The sequence below is a fragment of the Oncorhynchus clarkii genome, chromosome 22 (genome assembly GCF_045791955.1).
Source record: "Oncorhynchus clarkii lewisi isolate Uvic-CL-2024 chromosome 22, UVic_Ocla_1.0, whole genome shotgun sequence".
Lineage (NCBI taxonomy): Eukaryota > Metazoa > Chordata > Actinopteri > Salmoniformes > Salmonidae > Oncorhynchus > Oncorhynchus clarkii.
In genome coordinates this window covers 24567601-24589905 of record NC_092168.1, presented here as the reverse complement: position 1 = coordinate 24589905, position 22305 = coordinate 24567601, and the positions used below count along the sequence as shown (strand labels likewise).

The 22305-nt window shown below is 42.0% G+C and overlaps 1 protein-coding gene across 1 annotated transcript in view; it reads right to left on the bottom strand.

Annotated features, from left to right (window-relative positions):
* LOC139380679 (ankyrin repeat domain-containing protein 10-like) overlaps window positions 1-13962 on the bottom strand; it is a 34282-nt gene extending 20320 nt beyond the window's left edge. Inside the window, exons 1-3 of the mRNA XM_071123607.1 lie at window positions 13611-13962; window positions 9063-9215; window positions 6262-6353 (exon numbers count right to left, since the gene is read on the bottom strand). Of these exons, the coding sequence (XP_070979708.1) occupies window positions 6262-6353; window positions 9063-9215; window positions 13611-13808 (443 nt within the window). The 5' untranslated portion in view covers window positions 13809-13962. The remainder of the gene's footprint in view (window positions 1-6261; window positions 6354-9062; window positions 9216-13610) is intronic.
* Window positions 13963-22305: the final 8343 nt, after the last annotated feature.

Sequence of the window (22305 nt, the reverse complement as noted above, 5' to 3'; positions counted from 1 at the left end):
ACATAAAGCAAAATCTACAATGGAATGGTTCAAAAATAAACATATCCAGGTGTTAGAATGGCCAAGTCAAAGTCCAGACCTGAATCCAATCGAGAATCTGTGGAAAGAACTGAAAACTGCTGTTCACAAATGCTCTCCATCCAACCTCACTGAGCTTGAGCTGTTTTGCAAGGAGGAATGGGAAAAAATTTCAGTCTCTCGATGTGCAAAACTGATAGAGACATACCCCAAGCGACTTACAGCTGTAATCGCAGCAAAAGGTGGCGCTACAAAGTATTAACTTAAGGGGGCTGAATAATTTTGCACGCCCAATTTTTCAGTTTTGGATTTGTTAAAAAAGTTTGAAATATCCAATAAATGTCGTTCCACTTCATGATTGTGTCCCACTTGTTGTTGATTCTTCACAAAAAAATATAAAACTGTATCTTTATGTTTGAAGCCTGAAATGTGTCAAAAGGTCGCAAAGTTCAAGGGGGCCGAATACTTTCGCAAGGCACTGTATATACCAGTAAGTAAACATCTGAACATAAAAAAATAAGAGATTTAGTAATGTTATATTTTATAAAACCAATATGCACATTTTGTTAAGCCTTCTTTGCATACAACTGGCTGATGCTTCAATTACTATTAGGCTAGATTTACTCAAACTACAGCTGCCTTTAGCAGCATAGAAATCCCCAGTCAAATGTGTTTCCATTGCAGTTTTATCAGCTCCCTCTGGGTACTGAGAGCAGATAGGGAAGCAACCACTAAGCACAGGAGAAAATGGCTCTATTCAAAATAGTTTTTCGACAGCAAAAAATAAAAGATGGTTTCATATAGATTAGCCTATATTTTACAACTTGTTTGCTATTGGTCAAAACCTTTGGCCTTTTGAAGCACCATAGGGCAATAGAAGATTGCAGGGAACAAAAATGAAGACAACTAACAACAATACTTTTAAAGGCTTTAAATAATTTTACTTTCACCTATAATTTCTTAATACGTCACGTCACTCTAGGGCAATGTTTTTGAATTTGAGAATGTATAGTAAAGAAAAATGAAAATCTGTTGCCATGAGCCTCCTGTCTAGTTTGCCTTTTTCTTCCATACTCTAGAATAGTGGACCATCAGAATCAAACATGAGCTACAGCTGTCAAAGGAAACAACATTGTGACAAACAGTAACTCAAACAGCTGCACAGTAGCATTTCTAAGACCTTTAGGGAAAAACAAACAGCTTTCAAAATTGTCAGAGGCTAGCGACCATATGCACATTTCATCATAATGAATAGAATGAAAATAATCTAGAAGTGATTTTTTTCCCCCCACTGAAATTGTCACCAGTGATTATAAATGCCATAGACCACCAACCCAACCCAATACAAAGCGTTTTCCATTTTTTTTTACCTGGGTTAACAATATTACCATAACAATATTGTCTAAATCTGTTCTACAATGCTTGTTGGAATTTGGGTTTGTATGACTATAATTTATACTATGTTTGGTTAGGTCGCAACTCTACACGATGAGAATTGAGAATCCTAAAAATTGTCATAGCGCCTGCCAGAAATTAAAATACAATTCACCTCAATGAAGTATGGCATAACTCACTGTGTCAGCTGAAATAAGGAGTAGAGTACCCTATAGTCACCTGAAGATTACATTTCACTAGCTCAGGGATGTAGAACTCAAATTCTCAAGTGCTAGTGTCATGCTGGTTTTTGTTTCTCCCTGGCAATAAAAGTAGTTTCTTCCTGATCAGAAAGGTTTTTGTAAAAGTTATATAGTAAACCCAGGTAGTGGTAGAAGTTCAAATATAAACATGGCGTATAAACTCACTGGTGTTTCTGGTTTAAGGTGTCTGCGTTGGGGTTTTAACGGACAGATGAAAAAGGTATAGGCTACAGGTTGTCCCACAGATGACACGAAGAGGGTACTGTAACTAAAACACCTATTTCTGCCTTAAATGTTGAACTATCCTTCAGGGTGAATCCTTCCAACACTTGCTAAGAATTTTGGGGAGCAAAAACATTCCCTTGAGTGAATCGGACTATGCATGTTTGTGAGCAATTTGTCCTTGAGACAGATAAAAGGTATAATCAATTTAAACAGACAATGATTATCATTTAGTAGCTAATTTAAAATATGCTGTGAAATAATTAGATCCCTGTCAAATTGAGGCAGTCTCTGCGGTCTGCTGTCAACAATGTGTCTTGCCTATGCTAACAGATGTGTATTTGTCAAGGTTTCAATACTGCTCTTGTAGAAGTTAATGGTTCTAGTATCTCTGTCGACCTAAACACGATGGCACTTGGTCATACAATGAGGAGCACCCTAAAACTGTTGGTAAAGCACTATTTGCAGGGCATGGTGGTGGCCTTGACTAAATGTATGCACTAACATTCAGTACGTACAGTGCATTCAGACCCCTTGACTACTTCCAAATTGTTACGTTTAAGCCTTATTCTGAAATTGATTAAATAATTGTTTTCCCCCTTATCAATCTACACACAATATCCCATTATGACAAAGCAAAAACAACTTTAAGAAAAAAAAACGAAAATATTTAGACTCTTTACTCAGTACTTTGTTCAAACACCTTTGGCAGTGATTACAGCCTCGAGTCTTCTTGGGTATGACGCTACAAGCTTGGCACACCCGTCTTTGGGGAGTTTATTCCATTCTCCTTTGCAGATCCTCTCAAGCTCCGTCAGGTTGGATGGGGAGAATCGCTCTACAGCTATTTTCAGGTCTATCCAAAGATGTTTGATCGGGTTCAAGTCCGGGCTCTGGCTGGGCCACTCAAGCACATTCAGAGACTTGTTCTGAAGCCACTCCTGCATTATTTTGGCTGTGTGCTTAGGGTCATTGTCCTGTTGGAAAGTGAACCTTCGCCCCAGTCTGAGTTCCTGAGTGCTTTGGAGCAGGTTTTAATCAAAGATCGCTCTGTACTTTGCTCCGTTCATCTTTCCCTCGATCCTGACTAGTCTCCCAGTCCCTGACGCTGAAAAACATCCCCACCGAATGATGCTACCACCACCAAGCTTCACTGTCAGGATGGTGCCAGATTTCCTCCAGACGTGACACTTGGCATTCAGGGCAAAGAGTTCTATCGTGTTTCTCATGGTCAGAGTCCTTCAGGTGCCTTTTGTACAAACTCCAAGCGGGCTGTTCCTTTTAATTAGGAGTGGCTTCCGTCTAGCCACTCTACCATAAAGGCCTGATTGGTGAAGTCATGCAGAGATGGTTGTCCTTCTGGAAGTTTCTCCCATCTCCACAGAGGAAATCTGGAGCTCTGGCAGAGTGACCATCAGGTTCTTGGTCACCTCCCTGACCAAGGCCCTTCTCCCCCAATTGCTCAGTTTTGCTGGGCGGCCAGCTCTAGGAAGAGTCTGGGTGCTCCCAAACATCTTCCATTTAAGAATGATGGAGGCTTTTGCACTGACATGCCCTGTTAACTGTGGGACCTTATATAGACAGGTGTGTGCCTTTCCAAATCCTGTTCAATCAATTGAATTTACCAGAGGTGGACTCCAATCAAGTTGTAGAAACATCAAGGACGATCAATGGAAACCGGATGCACCTGAGCTCAATTGAGTCTCATAGCAAAAGGTCTGAAAACTTAGGTAAATAAGGTATTGTTTTTTTATTTGTAATAAATTAGCAAATTTCTAAAAAATGTTTTTTTGCTTTGTCATTATGGGGTATTATTTAGAAAAAGAATGTAACGTAACAAAATGTAGAAAAAGTGAAGGGGTCTGAATACTTTCCGAATGCACCCAGAACTTCATTGAGCATCTGACCAATTACGCAAGACATTAGTTCTGGGTTAACTGATATTAGGCAGCGTCTAACCCACAGAATAATTGACAGCAGAGCAAATGTAGGCCTATATTAAAAATCCATCAGTGTTATACCATGCCTTCTAAAATAATCTCTCTCCTCTTTGAGACTGTTCAATTTACATCTGTCATTTGTGGGAAACTGCAGATATAGCCTACCCTCTACAAAACTTTTTATTGGGCACTTTTGTTTCAGATCACAATATGAACCCATTTACTTGCAAGGAGATAAAGTAGCTGGCACGGAGAGCGTTCTTAGAAGCACATCCACAGTATGGCGAGCAGAGCTTCATCTGGATCTATTTTAATCATGTCAAACACAGACCTTTCAAGCCCTGCTAGTTGTGAGGGATTATGCAAGTATTGAGTCATAGTCCAATTCCTCTCAGGTATATCAAATGCACTCAATCAAAACACAAAACAGGACTGGCAGGTTGTATGTTTCTGTATTTGTCCATTTATTAGTCTCTCTGGAAAACATACTGAGGGGGTGAGAGATTAAGAACGGATTGTGTTAACGATAATTATTTCATGGTTCTTTCTGGAGTTATGCTAACCTAACATATGGCTAAACTAAAAACACAGGACTTGTCTAGGGTGAGGTGTGTAGTTCACGTCAGGTAAACAACTTATCAGCTTTCTGGAACTTTGGGCACCTGCGCTGAATGGCTGGAGTAGTTTATCTGTGTGTGGTCTGTTATCACCAAACAAGCCTTTTTCAAACGGCAACTTTGTTCGGATCATAGGAGCTGCTGCACAGCATATAATTGTATTCGCTATTTCTATTAAGAAAGGTTGCAAATTTCTCTTGGATTATGCATTTAATGTTTCAACCAATCTGCTGACAAGAACAAATGGGGGTAATTAACACTACAGTGTTCATACTTTTTTGTCAGTGTGTCCCTCTCCATATTTCTCGCTCACCATTTACCTGCATGCACTGCACCAGCCCTTTAAAGTGATGGGAGACCAGGCTGGCTACATCCTGATATGATAAACAAATTCTCAACTAGATGTTTTTTTATTTATGACAAATGGTCAGAAAAGGACTGGATAGGTGAAACCAGTTTGTTATGTGGCGTTTCTGCCACATTGCCTAAAAGTTTAACCGATCCAATCCTTTCACATTGTTTGGTTCAACGAGGACAGAAACTCATTAAGGGGTTTTGGGACATAATTTGATGTGTTTTCAGTGTCATCTCCGAGCAAGTAAAAAAGATTTAAAAAACACATTTTACCTCCATTTTGTTCAAATCTACCAGGAATTGTCCGTTTCTCCTCTTCAGGTTCGTAATGAGGAAATGTGCATTTGGTCAGGCGCTACAGCTATAGAAAAACACTTACCAAAGCAAACGTGAACAAAGAGACAGTAATGCTATATTAATTCTACAAATAATAATCTACAGTTTAAACATATCAAAATAATTTGCAGATGGTAAAGCTTATCAACCTGGGTCACATTTGCAGGAAATCTCCACCAAAAACAATAGAGGTATCACAAATATTTTTCTCTGAAAAGACACCGCTCCATGATCAGACTGTGACTAGTGCAGGAGGGAGAGATTCTCACACACCAGTTTATAGACTAAGGTATTCATCCCTGGCCCGGAAGAGCTACTGGGTATGTAGGCTTTTGTTCCAGCCCTGAACACACACATTCAGTTCAGGTAATCATTGTCCAAACAGAAGACCATGATTAATTGAGTCAGGTGTGTACAGGTCTGGAACAAAAGCCTGCACCCTCCCGTACCTCTCCAGGAATAGAGTTAGAATCCCTTGGAGTAGGGAGTGTTTTGACGTCAGATGGTCCAAATTGAGGAACAGCAGCGGATTGCGGAGCAACATGTTGGGATTCAGCATGAATTTATCAGGAATTGTATTATTGTTCTCCATTTATCTGGAAACATGCATCCTTCCAAAGACATGTTGTTCTGCTTTCCTTGTCTGGTTGCTACAGTAACAGGACTCACACGGAGGAGGAAATCTCAGCAACACATTACTTTTCATAGGCGTAATTTCAGGGTAACTACTAACTAAGGGTATAACTCCTGTAATTACCTTGTAACAAAGTCTAAGTACAGGCAGCTATATTTCTTACCTTTATTAATCTAGTTTTGAAACAAAAAAAAGAAGTTCTAAACACAGCATATCTGCACATAAATAACTTGTTACAGGGTAAGAACATGTTATTCCACTGGTAGTCCCTGTGCAGTTATTCTACTTCATTATCTATCCAGAGAACCTAAGAACCATTCCCGAAAAATCCACACCAATTTTCACAGTTTGAACATGGAGCACAGTGTCAACTGTCCTAAAAAAAAAGCACAGCTTGTTCGGGTTTTGATGGAGTCCTCCTGTAAATGTGTAGGTATAGGAGATTTTGGGTGTTACAGTGAGGGGAAGACAGAGCACACAGGGGGTGCAGTAGCACGACTTACTCAGCTTTCGCCCCCTGAATCAGGAGAGCGTTGACACAGTCCAAACTGCCTGCACGGGCAGCCTTATGGATGGGTGTCTCACCCACATAGTCCTGAGAAAGAGAGGGAGGTTATAGAGAAAGAGAAGGAAAGAAATACGTTACACACTGTATTTACACAAACTGAAGCAGTTGCTCACATTGGTTTCTTGTGCTGCAATAATATGCAGCAGGTTAGCCTCCCCTCTCATTTCCCTTAGAGCAGTGTCTGGTGAGGTCTGCCAGACACCAGGGTAAAGTTCTCCAGAGGCAGAGTGAACTCTTCACCCCAGCTGCACGGCGGGCCACACGGCTGTAGAGTATCACGCATGAGAGAAAGAGAGAAGGCAGTAGAGAGAGAGGGAGAGAGATGTAGAAGGCTGTGGCAAGAGCGAGCATTTTTTTTATAAATAGATCCCTCCTCCATGAGAGAGAAAGTGAGGGAGGAGCTGAAAGAGTGGTAGAGAGAGAGAGATTGAGTGTTTTTCCAACATATCCCTCCTCCATACATAACCGCTGTTCTTCACATCCAGAGAATGTAGGCCATTTGACATGCTGTAGTGGTGACCCACCCTGCACCTCATTCCATACAAGGGAGGGGTTAAAAGAGGGTGATGGGTTTAATGAAGGGGAAACTGTATGGCTATTTTTGAAATGGGTGTTGAATTTTTTAATGTAAGCTGTATTAAAGCTCTATTAGAAACAACAGTAACATTCTGCAGCAAGCCAAGAGTAGAGGTAGGAGTTATGCCATCATGACCTACTATTCAGATGTCTCTGAGTGGTGCAGTGAAGCGTCAGATGGTCAGTGAAAATGTGTGCACACAAGACAGGAGCGTAAACAAAATAACATGTCAGAAGAACAAACACCAATGACATCAAGTCTAAATAAAAACAATAGTCTATTCATATGTAGATAAGCGTACATGTGCACTCACACACACCGACTAGTGGTTTTCTGTCAGTCATTAATAGAACAGCACGGAGATAAAAGCAGGCTAGCTGGGGCTCGTAACAAACACTGGGTTGAGGAGGTTTTATAGATGTAATAACCATGGCCACAAAACAGAATGGATATCTTTCCTTTTAAAATATACAGTACCAGTCAAAAATTGACACCAACTCCTTCAAGGGTTTTTCTTTACTTTTACTTATTTCTACATTGTAGAATAATAGTGAAGACATCAAAACTATGAAATAATACATACGGAATCACGTAGCAACCAAAAAAAATGTATATTTGAGATAGAGGCAAACCCTTTGTCTTGATGACAGCTTTGCACACCCTTGGCATTCTCTCACCCAGCTTCATGGGGTAGTCACCTGGAATGCACTTCAACTAACAGGTGTAACCTTGTTAAACATGACATGTAGAATTTCTTTCCTTCTTAATGCGTTTGAGCCAAACAGTTTTGTTGTGACATGGGTGGTATACAGAAGATTTGATTAAAGACCAAGTCCATATTATGGCAAGAACAGCTGACATAAGCAAAGAGAAACGACAGTCCATCATTACTTTAAGACATGAAGGTCAGTCAATCCGGAACATTTCTAGAATTTCAAAAATGTCTTCAAGTGCAGTCGCAAAAAACAATCAAGTGCTATGATGCAACTGGCTCTCATAAGGACCACCACAGAAAATACCCAGTTACCTCTGCTGCAGAGGATAAGTTCCTTAGTTCAGAAATTGCAGCCCAAACAAATGCCTCAGAGTTCAAGTAACAGACAGTCTCCTCTTGAGATGTGAGTTAGGCCTTCCTGGTTGAATTGCTGCAAAGAAACCACTACTGAAGGACACCAATAATAAGAAGAGACTTGCTTGGGCCAAAGAAACCCGAGCAATGGACATTCGACCGGTGGAAATCTGTCCTTTAGTCTGATGTGTCCAAATTTTTGATTTTTGGATTCCAACCGCCGTGTCTTTGTGAGATGCAGAGTAGGTGAACGGATGATCTCTGCATGTGTGGTTCCCACCGTGAAGCATGGAGGAGATGCTTTGCTGGTGACACTGTCTGTGATTTATTTAGAATTCAAGGCACACTTAACCAGCATGGCTATCACAGCATTCTGCAGCGATAAGCCATCCCATCTGGTTTGCACTTAGTGGACTATCATTTTTTCCCCAACAGGACAATGACGCAACACACCTCTAGGCTGTGTAAGGGCTATTTGACCAAGAAGGAGAGTGATGGAGTGCTGCATCAGATGACCTGGCATCCACAATCACCCAACCTCAACCCAATTGAGATGGTTTGGGATGAGCATTGGGGCTGGGGACCGCAGAGTGAAGGAAAAACATATGTGGGTACTCATTTAAGACTGTTGGGAAAGCATTCCAGGTGAAGCTGGTTGAGAGAATGCCAAGAGTGTGCAAAGCTGTCATCAAGGCAAAGTGTGGCTACTTTGAAGAATGTCAAATATATTTGGATGTGTTTAACATTTTTATGCTTACTACATGATTCCATGTGTTATTTCATAGTTTTGATGTCTTCACTATTATTCTACAATGTAGAAAATAGTAAAAAATAAAGAAAAACCCTTGAATGAGTAGGTGTGTCCAAACTTTTGACTGGTAATGTACGTTCAATCTAAATGTGTAACTGGTACCAATTCAGATGGGTCAAGGGTCAGGTGGCCCAAAGACAGGATGATCCCTTTGATTGGATCAGTCTGAGCACAGCCCCTCTCACAAACACTGGCTGCTGTCATTTTTACTAAGTCTGTTCCCCTTTTCCTACTGTGTGTGTGTGTTTTGGTAAGTGTATGCATCCATGTGCAATGTACCTGTCTGTTGATGTCGGCGCCAGCTTGCAGAAGCCACAGCAGGCATTCTGGGTGGCCCCCAAACGCAGCGATGTGAGTGGGTGTCTGAGCAAACCTTGTGGTCACCGCGTTGACCCCACAGCCCACCTGCACCAGACGCATCACACACTCCAACTGAGAAGAGACAGAAATATATAGTTGTACACACACACACACACACACACACAGTTGAAGTCGGAAGTTTACATACACCTTAGCCAAATACATTTAAACTCAGTTTTTCACAATTCCTGACATTTAATACTAGTACAAATTCCCGGTCTTAGGTCAGTTAGGATCACCACTTTATTTTAAGAATGTAAAATGTCAGAATAATAGTAGAGAGAATTATTTAATTCAGCTTGTATTTCTTTCATCACATTCCCAGTGGGTCAGAAGTTTACATACACTCAATTAGTATTTGGTAGCATTGCCTTTAAATTGTTTAACTTGGGTCAAATGGTTTAGGTAGCCTTCCACAAGCTTCCCACAATAAGGTGGGTGAATTTTGGCCTGTTCCTCCTGACAGAGCTGGTGTAACTGAGTCAGGTTTGTAGGCCTCCTTGCTCGCACAAGCTTTTTCACTTCTGCCCACAAATATTCTATAGGATTGAGGTCAGGGCTTTGTGATGGCCACTCCAATACCCTGACTTTGTTGTCCTTAAGCCATTTTGCCACAACTTTGGAAGTATGCTTAGGGTCATTGTCCATTTGGAAAACCCATTTGTGACCAAGCTTTAACTTCCTGACGGATGTCTTGAGATAGTGCTTCAATATATTCAGATAATTTTCCCTCTTCATGATGCCATCTATTTTGTGAAGTGCATCAGTCCCTCCTGCAGCAAAGCACCCCATAACATGATGCTGCCAACCCGTGCTTCACACTTTGGATGGTGTTCTTTGGCTTGCAAGCCTCCCCCTTTTTCCTCCAAACATAACGATGGTCATTATGGCCAAACAGTTCTAATTTTGTTTCATCATACCAGAGGACATTTCTCCAAAAAGCACGATCTACATCCCCATGTGCAGTTGCAAACCATAGTCTGGCTTTTTTATGGCGGTTTTGGAGCAGTGGCTTCTTTCTTGCTGAGCGGCCTTTCAGGTTGTCAATATAGGACTCGTTTTACTGTGGATATAGATACATTTGTACCCGTTTCCTCCAGCATCTTCACAAGGTCCTTTGCTGTTGTTCTGAGATTGATTTGCACTTTTCTCACCAAAGTACATTATTCTCCAGGAGACAGCACGCGTCTCCTTCCTGAGCGATACGGCGGCTGCGTGGTCCCATGGTGTTTATACTTGCGTACTATTGTTTGTACAGATGAACGTGGTACCTTCATGAGTTCAGAAATTGCTCCCAAGGATAAACCAGACTTGTAAAGGTCTGAAAAAAAAATTCTGGATGTCTTGGCTGATTTTTTTATTTTCCCATGATGTCAAGCAAAGAGGCACTGAGTTTGAAGGTAGGCCTTGAAATACATCCACAGGTACACCTCCAATTGAGTCAAATGATGTCAATGAGCCTATCAGAAGTTTCTAAAGCCATGACATCATTTTCTTGAATTTTCCAGGCTGTTTAAAGGCACAGTCAACTTAGTGTATGTAAACTTCTGACCCACTGGAATTGTGATACAGTGAATTAGAAGTGAAATAAATTGGTTGGTAAACAATTGTTGGAAAAATTACTTGTGTCATGCACAAAGTAGATGTCCTAACCGACTTGCCAAAACTATAGTTTGTTAACAGGAAATTTGTGGAGTGGTTGAAAAACTAGTTTTAATGACTCCAACATAAGTGTATGTAAACTTCCAATGCAGTGTGTCAAAGCCCCCTGCTGTGTCTGTCCTGCTGTGAGGAAATCCACAGGCATCAAGCAAAACAGTATAGTGAAGAAATACAAAAGAAAAGGCCTACAGTATCAGTATTTCCTGCAATCAAATACCTCCCTGTGGTTATTTTACAACCGGTACAAATCACACTAGGCTGGGGTGGTATCCAGATTGTCATACCGACCTTCAGCCATACATGGATATTTGGTAATACCACCACTGAACACAAGGGACGCTATTTTCAAACACCACTGAGCCTTTTTAATACGAAGGTTAGCAATGCTAACAAGTACATGCAAGGCTCTTGATCCACGAGGCGATTTTCTGCTGTTACTGGCAAGCGAAGCTTGATTTTCAAAGACGCTAACCACTTAGCTAAATAGCTAACTAGCTACTAATTTAGCACACCAAATGCACAACTGCAGAGCATTTAGAACATTTTAGACAGTTAACTTAATAGTTATAAGAAATCTTAGCTGGCAAACATTTAGTTGTGAATTCCATTCTGTAACTAGATCACCTGGCTCGTGCTGCACAATGAGTCACAAGTATCCGGTCTCTCATTGTTGTGTGCTTGTAAACAAACACCACGTGAACGGGTACTACCGGTAAGCTTCATAATGAAAAATGATGTGACCGGTGAAATGAAGAAGGCAATCTTCTTTATCGCCGAACATATTGCACAAGTTGGCTGCAGGTATTTACTTAAAATGTAGCTTCAACATTCAAATGTATATCAAAATGTAGAAAATTGTTAACGGTATTGAAAAACCATTTGTAATTATTTCCAAATACTCCGGTATATGGTATACCGCCAAAGCCTAAATCAGACCCAGTTAACCACCACCAGGGCAATATAATAATGCATCAATCCAAATAACTATATTATATTTACATTTGTGTAATGCATCTTATCCAGAGTGACTTACAGTAGTGAGTACAAACATTTTTGTACTGGTCCCTTGTGGGAATCGAACCCACAACCCTAGTGTCTCAAGCACCATGCTCTACCAACAGCCTCATGGGACCTACCACCTCACTTGGTGTTAAACCAACCTATAAAGGGTGTTTTTAATGGTTTTATTTTTTTTATTCAAACTATTTGACATGTCAAATGTTGATTTCTGCAAGAGTGAGGTGTGATTTAAAGTGCCAATCCAGTCTCCTTTTCACCTCATTTAACACCTGATTTACTCACATCTCAATAGGTGGTGCAGGTAATTCATGGAGCAATTGGGGGGGATTTCCTTACCCCTATGCAAATACAGTCTGACCCTCCGTGGGAGTGGCATGATCAAACATCTCTTTTTTGCAGCAGTAGTAACAGTGCTGTAGCAGGACATTTATTAGACAAGGATGTAACCTGGAAGTTGGCCATGCTCCATTTTGTTTGTATATTGTGTTTGTGCAAGTTAGGTTTTTATGATCAACACAAGTAAGAAAACTATGCTTCTCACAACCACAAACTGCCTTGTGTTCAGTCATCGAGTCAGGCAGAACATGCATCAGGCTATTTGTAAAACCCTGCTCTAACAGTAACAGGATACAGTAACAGTGTGAATACTAACTCAGTAGCACAGAGGAGAGTCAACGGATGACTCGATTTCAGTAAATGCCTGAGGCTGAGCTAGCATACTGTCACTAACCAGGCAGGGACAGGGAAATAGAGAGGGCAGAATGTGTTGTTCTCAGTGTGTGCTGAAAATAGATTGACAATTTATACAGTGTAGCTATTGTACTTTCACTTCTCTCAAATCGATCAGCATCCAGTCAGTCAGTGATGAGGCTGATTTGTGCAGCAAGTGGCACAGCGGTATAAGGCACTGCGTCCCAGTGCCGTCACTACAGACACCCTGGTTCGAATCCAGGCTGTATCACAACCGGCAGTGATTGGGAGTCCCATAGGGCGGCGCACAATTGGCCTAGCGTCGTCCGGGTTTGGCCGGTATTGTAAATAAGAATTTGTGCTTTAACTGACTTAGTTAAATAAATAAAAAACATGGATTTATAATGTTCCTCTTAGTTAAACAATCAGGTAAGCTGGACTGGGGCTCACCCCGTCCTTCGGTTGACTTGTTTACAATGTTTATGTATACACTTACACATGGGAAGGAGTCCTGTGTGCTTACAAACCGCCTATTGGCGCGTTACAGGTTATTGGTTTTTCCAACGCAACCAATAAACAATCGAGCCCGCCACACTGTAACCGGTGCACATATCAAAGAAACCACACTTACCGAGTTAAATTTACACACATGTGTTCGGAGCATGCTAGATAGCTAATTAGTACAGGTGGTCGGTCACCTCTTGGCTTCCATCTGTTTTCCGTAAACAAGCGCTGTAACGTGGAGATATGCCCGTGTGGGAACACGTTATCAAGGTGTGTATCAAATTGTTATTTCTGGCTGATATGAATGCTTCCAACCCCGTACCGCAAGAGACACATGTTAATAATGTTCAGACCGAACCGTGTCAGGGAGGGAGGGACCTTAACAAAACTCCCCCTGAAGACGCCTTTGTCCAATGACTTGTGTAATCTAATGGAACTAAGAGTAATGATCAAGGGCTAGCTAGCGTTACCTAGATATTTATAATTTAGTCAGTCCGTCTTAAAATGGCAGCTGGAAACCTCGGCCAAAGATGGTTAGAAACTCTGTGCCTCGGCCTTTTCATTTCTTGGTAATAAAAAAAATCCCATTACCTTTCCAAAATGAGCAGCCCAATGTATGGGTGTCCAGCCATAGAAAGAGTCCTCCACGGCTAAATCCGCCGGGTTTGAGGTGCACTGAAGAAGCGAGCACAACGCACCGATATCTCCATCCCTGCACGCCCGGTGGAGTGGGAAGCGAACGTTCAGAACCTCTTCACTTGAAAATCCCGACTGAATGCCCACCGACATTATCAAACTAATATAAAATACTATTTTAGCAAGGTACCGGTAAACGCAGTCGCCTGTTTCCAAATGTAATTATTGTGGTAATGCTTCTTTGAGTGCCTTTTCAGTAAGGCACGGTCACCCTGCTTGCTTGCAACATTGAGCACACAGAGACAGTGACGAGGCTCGAGTTTCTTGTCCAATGCACCGAGAATAAAACTTGAAGCGACTTGCAAATTCAGGAATGGAGTTTTGTACGCATGACTCGGCACTAAATTCACACCTTATTATCTGATACATGTAATAGAAATACGGCCAATCTCTGCCTGTATCCTAGGCTATTATACCTGCAAAACGTCAACAAACCCAGCCGATCTACTTACAATTGGATGCATGGCTCTTTGCAATTAGATTGCACAAAAACATCTGCCTAAATTACTTTGTATTTCAACAATGAAACATAAGATTGGGTTACATACTGTAGTCTACGATTCACAAAATAAGCTCAGATAGTCTACTATTCAGTATGAACATTTTTTAAACAATGGATTGTAAGTAGCCTATATTCAGCTAAGGTAGGTCAAAACATCCACATATACCAGCCGGGCTATTTTGACTGTGATTTCTGTATGTGCATGGCTTATGCATAAATACGTGTAACACTTCCTGCTAAGGAAAACTTTTATCCTACTTACTATTACTGTGCGAGGGGATCAGCAGTTTTCCTCTTGTCATGTCAGTCATTGCATACATTAGAGAGCTATTTATAACTTCTTAGAAATGTCCAGATCAACTAGCCCATGTCAGCAAACGTTATTTAGCTAGTTTTTTTTAGCCCATTGATTTTGTTGTAACGCTTGAGTCACTCAAATATAATGAAATATTGGGGGTCACGAGTTTACAAGGACACACGGGTGTCTAATCACGGCTAGATGTTTTCTTTTTTTAATCTTTATTTAACTAGGCAAGTTAAGAACAAATTATTATTTACAATGAAGGCCAAACCCTAACCCTGACGACACTTGACCAATTGTGCGCCACCCTGTGGGATGGCCGGTTGTGATAGTGACGCCTCTAGCAATCTAGCAGTGCCTTAGACCGCTGCGCCATTCGGGAGTCCACATGAACACATAAGACATGGCAAAATGTCTAGAATTGCAGGAAATGTGCTTTAAAATGGTGAAAAAAAGTATCCATCCTATGGCAAAATGTATTTATTTGCAGAAAATAAGCGTTAAACATGCTAAATGTTATCTCCACCAACGAGGTGTGTGAACAGTTACAAACAGACTTCTGCCCATAGAAGTAGACCTGGCGCGCGCGCAGAAGGGCGGGGCGCGGGATGTTCGCCAATGCTGGAATAGTGGCCTGAGTGAAAACGTTTGGGAACTCCTGGCCTACTACCAAAAATACTGGTGATTAACTATACCCTCTTCTATTCAATTCAAGGGGTTTTATTGGCATGGGAAACATATGTTAACATTGCCGAAAGCAAGTATAGTATATGTGCTCATACTCAGTATTGTTGTGGATGAAGTAATGAGATACTGTCTCTCCTCCATATCTGGGGGTTGTATCCCACCCTGTGGTCGATGGTCTAATTGCAACATGTTTCACAGAGCGCAGAACACAAGCACAGTAAAACACACTCTTGTGATATGCGACAGACGTTATAGATATTAAAAAGTCAATGTATAGGTGATTTCTATCGTGTTGCATGATTAATCGTTTTTCCACTGTTCTGTCCGCAACTGCGTTCATAAACGCCATGAAACCCTGAATTTCAAACACAGATTCAACCACAAAGATCGGGGAGGTTTTCCAAAGCAAGCTACACTGTGATTAGGGAGGATAGCCCTATTTCGCCTGCACCCCGCAATTCTGGAAATATATTTCTCAAAACTATGGATCCGTTCTGCGCATGTATTATTTTACGCACACATTTTATTCTACGTAGCTTTTGCTGCTCACGCCACCTCCCTTCACTCACGTCCATCCTTTTCTGAATAATGATGATGTAGCCTATGTCTCTGCCTCATAACTGAACAAAAACTTCGCACAGATGTAGGCTAATCTTTGTAGTTGTTTTGGGCTTTGTTGGTATGCTTTCTAATGTTTGGCTATGTGTAAAATGGAATACACCTTTTTCAATTCAAAGAGTGCTGACCTTCTCTCTACTGATGATTTTAAGTCAATAGGCTACACCAACTAACCATCTAAAAAATAATACTTTAATGATTCCTTACACAGGTGGTGTGTGTATACTCTAAAAGTTCAACAAAGGTTCTTCTAAAATCCTCAATGTTCTTTGAAGAACCTTAGGGTTCTTGGCACTGAAAATGACCCCCAAAAAGTTATTCCAAGTACACCATAGGAGGTAGGGTTCATCGAGAAACCTGCGTAGTTGGTGTGGGTTCTTGCAGGAACCTAACTGCCCCACTGAAACATGTGGGTTTGGATTTGAAAGGACAGCAGGTGAAGAACACATTTCAATTAATATCAATCAACAGAGGTAAGAGTATGTCAGCTATAAGAATATGTTGCAGGCTAGCTATTTTGGGTGCAGATGACTGAACTTTTCACTGTTGTGTCTGTGCAGGTATACAGACAAGGAGGCGTGCAAAGGTACATCAATTGGTATGTTATGCAGATCACGTTTACCATCCTCATACCTTACATCTTCAACGAATATCCCATAGGCCTCTACATTATGGACAAGGTATGTGTATGAAAACAATTATCAAAACAGTTTATTTTTATTCACCTTCGTTTTGTTCATCTGTATTTTTGGGGGGATTCAGACTTCACCCTCCCTACACCTCTGATTAATATAACAGGAAACCTGTTCAATCACCATGCACTGCAAAATCATTCTGGCTATGGATACGGAGAACATCAACACATTAATATCAACACGCCAGAGGATAAACCCATTGTTCTTGGGGCTCTGCTGGGAGTTTACCTCATATTTTGATTTTTATATTCTGCTTTGACACTAAAACCATAATAAACACTGAAAACTAAAAGTGTGTTATTGTTTACCCCAAAAGGTTATGAGGATCCATTAAAAGGGGTTCTTCAAGGGACTTATAGGGGTTCCCCCACATTTTCAATTTGAAGAACCCCTAAAGGATACTCCAGGAATCTTTTATTTTTAGAGTGTATACCTGCAACTGAATTGTAATAGCTATCTACCCTGTTTCAGTCAGAGGTTGCCGTCAAGTCCCCTCACACGCCCGTCCGCAGGGTCAGGAAGGAAGACAGCCAGTATTAGAGAACCCATGCATGGGATACCAGAGAGGATGTACAATGTTATCTTTTGCCTATTTCTGCCAGCAGGAGGTGCCATTGTATAATTATACGGTAAAGTACAGTTTGATCAAAGATTTGTATAACTAAATTAAGATTGAACACAGCCTGTCGTTTCCAATGGGAACAAATTAGTCATTGTGGGCAGAACAAGCAAAGAGGTGGGCAGAGCCAAGCACGAGCTAGCGAGATACTATTGGCCCGTTCTGAGATGCATCTGCATATTTACGTTAGAGACCGCCTACTGTGTGACGTGCGCAATAACTCAATTTGCCTTTGCACTCCTTCTAAACAACACAATTAAAAAAAACTTTGCCAAAGGCTAAAAATCCATCACCGTCCATCTTCAACCACTGCCGGCCGCTATCATCCTAACCAACTTGCCCTCTAAATACACCACTGCTGTTTTCAACCAAGATATCATTGATCACTGCCTCATTGCCTGCATCCGTAATGGGTCAGCGGTCAAACGACCTCCACTCATCACTATCAAATGCTCCCTGAAACACTTCAGCGAGCAGGCCTTTCTAATCGACCTGGCCCGGGTATCCTGGAAGGATATCAACCTCATCCTCATCAGGATGCCTGGTTATTTTTTTTAAATGCCTTCCTCACCATCTCAAATAAGCATGCCCCATTCAAGAAATTTAGAACCAGGAACAGATATAGACCTTGGTTCTCTCCACACCTGACTGCCCTTAACCAACACAAAAACATCCTGTGGGGTTCTGCATTAGCATCGAACAGCCCCCGTGAAATGCAACTATTTAGGGAAGTTAGAAACCAATATACACAGGCAGTTAGAAAAGCCAAGGCTAGCTTTTTCAAGCAGAAATTTGCTTCCTGCGACACAAACTCAAAAAAGTTCTGGGACATTGTAAAGTCCATGGAGAATAAGAGCACCGACTCCCAGCTGCCCACTGCACTGAGGATAGGAAACTGTCACCACCGATAAGTCCACTATAATTGAGAATTTCAATGTAAAAAATTATACCGGCTGGCCATGCTTTCCAACTGGCCACCCCTACCCCAGTCAACAGCAACTCGCCCAAGCCTTCCCCATTTCTCCTTCTCCCAAATCCAGTCTGCTGATGTTCTGAAAGAGTTGCAAAATCTGGACCCCCACAAATCAGCCGGGCTAGACAGTCTGGACCAGCTCTTTCTAAAATGATCTGCCGAAAATGTTGCAACCCCTATTACTAACCTGTTCAACCTCTTTCGTGTCGTCTGAGATTCCCAAAGATTGGAAAGCAGCTGCGGTCACCCCCCTCTTCAAAGGGGGACACACGCTTGACCCAAACTGCTGCAGGCCTATATATATCCCTGCCTTTCTAAGGTCTTCGAAAGCCAAGTTAACAAACAGATCACCAACCATTTCGAATCCCACCGTACCTTCTCCGCTATGCAATCTGGTCATGGGTGTACGTCAGCCACGCTCAAGGTTCTAAACGATATCTTAACCGCCATCGAAAATAAACAATACTATTCAGCCGTATTCATTGACCTGGCCAAGACTTTCGACTGTCAATCACCACATCCTCATCGGCAGACTCAACAACCTTGGTTTCTCAAATGATTGCCTCGCCTGGTTCACCAACTAAATCTCCGACAGAGTTCAGTGTGTCAAATCGGAGGACCTGTTGTCCAGGCCTCTGGCACTCTCTATGGGGGTGCCACAGGGTTCAATTCTTGGGCCTACTCTCTTCTCTGTATATACAGTGCCTTGCGAAAGTATTCGGCCCCCTTGAACTTTGCGACCTTTTGCCACATTTCAGGTTTCAAACATAAAGATATAAAACTGTATTTTTTTTGTGAAGAATCAACAACAAGTGGGACACAATCATGAAGTGGAACGACATTTATTGGATATTTCAAACTTTTTTAACATATCAAAAACTGAAAAATTGGGCTTGCAAAATGATTCAGCCCCCTTAAGTTAATACTTTGTAGCGCCACCTTTTGCTGCGATTACAGCTGTAAGTCGCTTGGGGTATGTCTCTATCAGTTTTGCACATCGAGAGACTGACATTTTTTCCCATTCCTCCTTGCAAAACAGCTCGAGCTCAGTGAGGTTGGATGGAGAGCATTTGTGAACAGCAGTTTTCAGTTCTTTCCACAGATTCTCGATTGGATTCAGGTCTGGACTTTGACTTGGCCATTCTAACACCTGGATATGTTTATTTTTGAACCATTCCATTGTAGATTTTGCTTTATGTTTTGGATCATTGTCTTGTTGGAAGACAAATCTCCGTCCCAGTCTCAGGTCTTTTGCAGACTCCATCAGGTTTTCTTCCAGAATGGTCCTGTATTTGGCTCCATCCATCTTCCCATCAATTTGAACCATCTTCCCTGTCCCTGCTGAAGAAAAGCAGGCCCAAACCATGATGCTGCCACCACCATGTTTGACAGTGGGGATGGTGTGTTCAGCTGTGTTGCTTTTACGCCAAACATAACGTTTTGCATTGTTGCCAAAAAGTTCAATTTTGGTTTCATCTGACCAGAGCACCTTCTTCCACATGTTTGGTGTGTCTCCCAGGTGGCTTGTGGCAAACTTTAAACGATACTTTTTATGGATATCTTTAAGAAATGGCTTTCTTCTTGCCACTCTTCCATAAAGGCCAGATTTGTGCAATATACGACTGAGTGTTGTCCTATGGACAGAGTCTCCCACCTCAGCTGTAGATCTCTGCAGTTCATCCAGAGTGATCATGGGCCTCTTGGCTGCATCTCTGATCAGTCTTCTCCTTGTTTGAGCTGAAAGTTTAGAGGGACGGCCAGGTCTTGGTAGATTTGCAGTGGTCTGATACTCCTTCCATTTCAATATTATCGCTTGCATAGTGCTCCTTGGGATGTTTAAAGCTTGGGAAATCTTTTTGTATCCAAATCCGGCTTTAAACTTCTTCACAACAGTATCTCGGACCTGCCTGGTGTGTTCCTTGTTCTTCATGATGCTCTCTGCGCTTTTAACGGACCTCTGAGACTATCACAGTGCAGGTGCATTTATACGGAGACTTGATTACACACAGGTGGATTGTATTTATCATCATTAGTCATTTAGGTCAACATTGGATCATTCAGAGATCCTCACTGAACTTCTGGAGAGAGTTTGCTGCACTGAAAGTAAAGGGGCTGAATCATTTTGCACGCCCAATTTTTCAGTTTTTGATTTGTTAAAAAAGTTTGAAATATCCAATAAATGTCGTTCCACTTCATGATTGTGTCCCACTTGTTGTTGATTCTTCACAAAAAATACAGTTTTATATCTTTATGTTTGAAGCCTGAAATGTGGCAAAAGGTCGCAAAGTTCAAGGGGGCCGAATACTTTCGCAAGGCACTGTATCAATGAGGTCGCTCTTGCTGCTGGTGAGTCTCTGATCCACCTTTATGCAGCCAACACCACTCTGTATACTTCTGGCCCTTCTTTGGACACTGTGTTAACAACTCTCCAGATGAGCTTCAATGCCATACAACTCTCCTTCCATGGCCTCCAACTGCTCTTAAATACAAGTAAAACTAAATGCATTCTCTTCAACCGATCGCTGCCCACACCTGCCCGCTCGTCCAGCATCACTACTCTGGACGGTTCTGACTTAGAATATGTGGACAACTACAAATACCTAGGTGTCTGGTTAGACTGTAAACTCTCCTTCCAGACTCACATAAAACATCTCCAATCCAAAGTTAAATCTAGAATTGTCTTCCTATTTCGCAACAAAGCATCCTTCACTCATGCTGCCGAACATACCCTCGTAAAACTGACCATCTTACCAATCCTCGACTTTGGCGATGTCATTTACAAAATAGCCTCCAACACCCTACTCAACAAATTGGATGCAGTCTATCACAGTGCCATCTATTTTGTCACCAAAGCCCCATATACTACCCACCACTGCGACCTGTACGCTCTCGTTGGCTGGCCCTCGCTTCATACTTGTCGCCAAACCCACTGGCTCCAGGTCATCTACAAGAACCTGCTAGGTAAAGTCCCGCCTTATCTCTCCTCGCTGGTCACCATAGCTGCATCCACGCGTTCCAGCAGGTATATCTCACTTGTCATCCCCAAAGCCAATTCCTCCTTTGGCCGCCTCTTCTTCCAGTTCTCTGCTGCCAATGACTGGAACGAACTACAAAAATCTGGAAACTCAAAATCTCCCTCACTAGCTTTAAGCACCAGCTGTCAGAGCAGCTCAGAGATCACTGCACCTATACATAGCCCATCTATAAATAGCCCAAACAACTACCTTCCCCTACTGTATTTATTTATTTAGCTCCTTTGCACCCCAGTACTTCTACTTTGCACACTCATCTACTGTCAAATCTACCATTCCAGTGTTTTAATTGCTATATTGTAATTACTTTGCCACAGTTGGGGATGGAAACTTCATAATTTTTGGTGGCCTTCTTAAGCCAGGATTCAGACACGGCTAGGACATCAGGGTTGGCGGAGTGTGCTAAAGCAGTGAATAAAACAAACTTAGGGAGGAGGCTTCTGATGTTAACATGTGTGAAACCAAGGCTTTTACAGTTACAGAAGTCAACAAATGAGAGTGGGTGTGGTGCTGGGGGCTACAGGGCCTGGGTTAACCTCTACATTACCAGAGGAACAGAGGAGTAGTAGGACGGCTAAAGGCTATAATAACTGGTCGTCTACTGTAGTGCGTTGGGGACAAAGAATAAAAGGAGAAGATTTCTAGGCGTGGTAGAATAGACTCAGAGCATAATGTACAGACAAGGGTATGGTAGGATGTGAGTATAGTGGAAGAAAACCTAGGCATTGGGTGACGAGAGCTGTCGCGTCTCTGGAGGCACCAGTTCAGCCAGGTGAGTTCTCCGCATGTGTAGAGGGTGTGACAAAATAGCTATCGAAGGCATTTAGGGCGGGGCTGGGGGCTCTACAGTGAAATAAAACAATAATAACTAACCTAAACAGCAGTAGACAAGGCATATTGACATTAGGAAGTGGCATGTGTAGCCGAGTGATCATAGGGTCCAATGAGCAGCAATAGGTGAGTCAGGGAGCCGTTCGGTAGGTGCTACTACGCTACGCGAGCTGGAGCTAGCGGGCCGTGGCCAGCAGATGGGTCTTCGGCGACGTCACAATGGAAAAGCCTGTTGAAACCACCTCGGATGATTACGTCGGCAGACCAGTCGTGATGGATCGGCGGGGCTCCGTGTCGCCAATAAAGGGTACAGGCCAATTGGCATAAGAGGT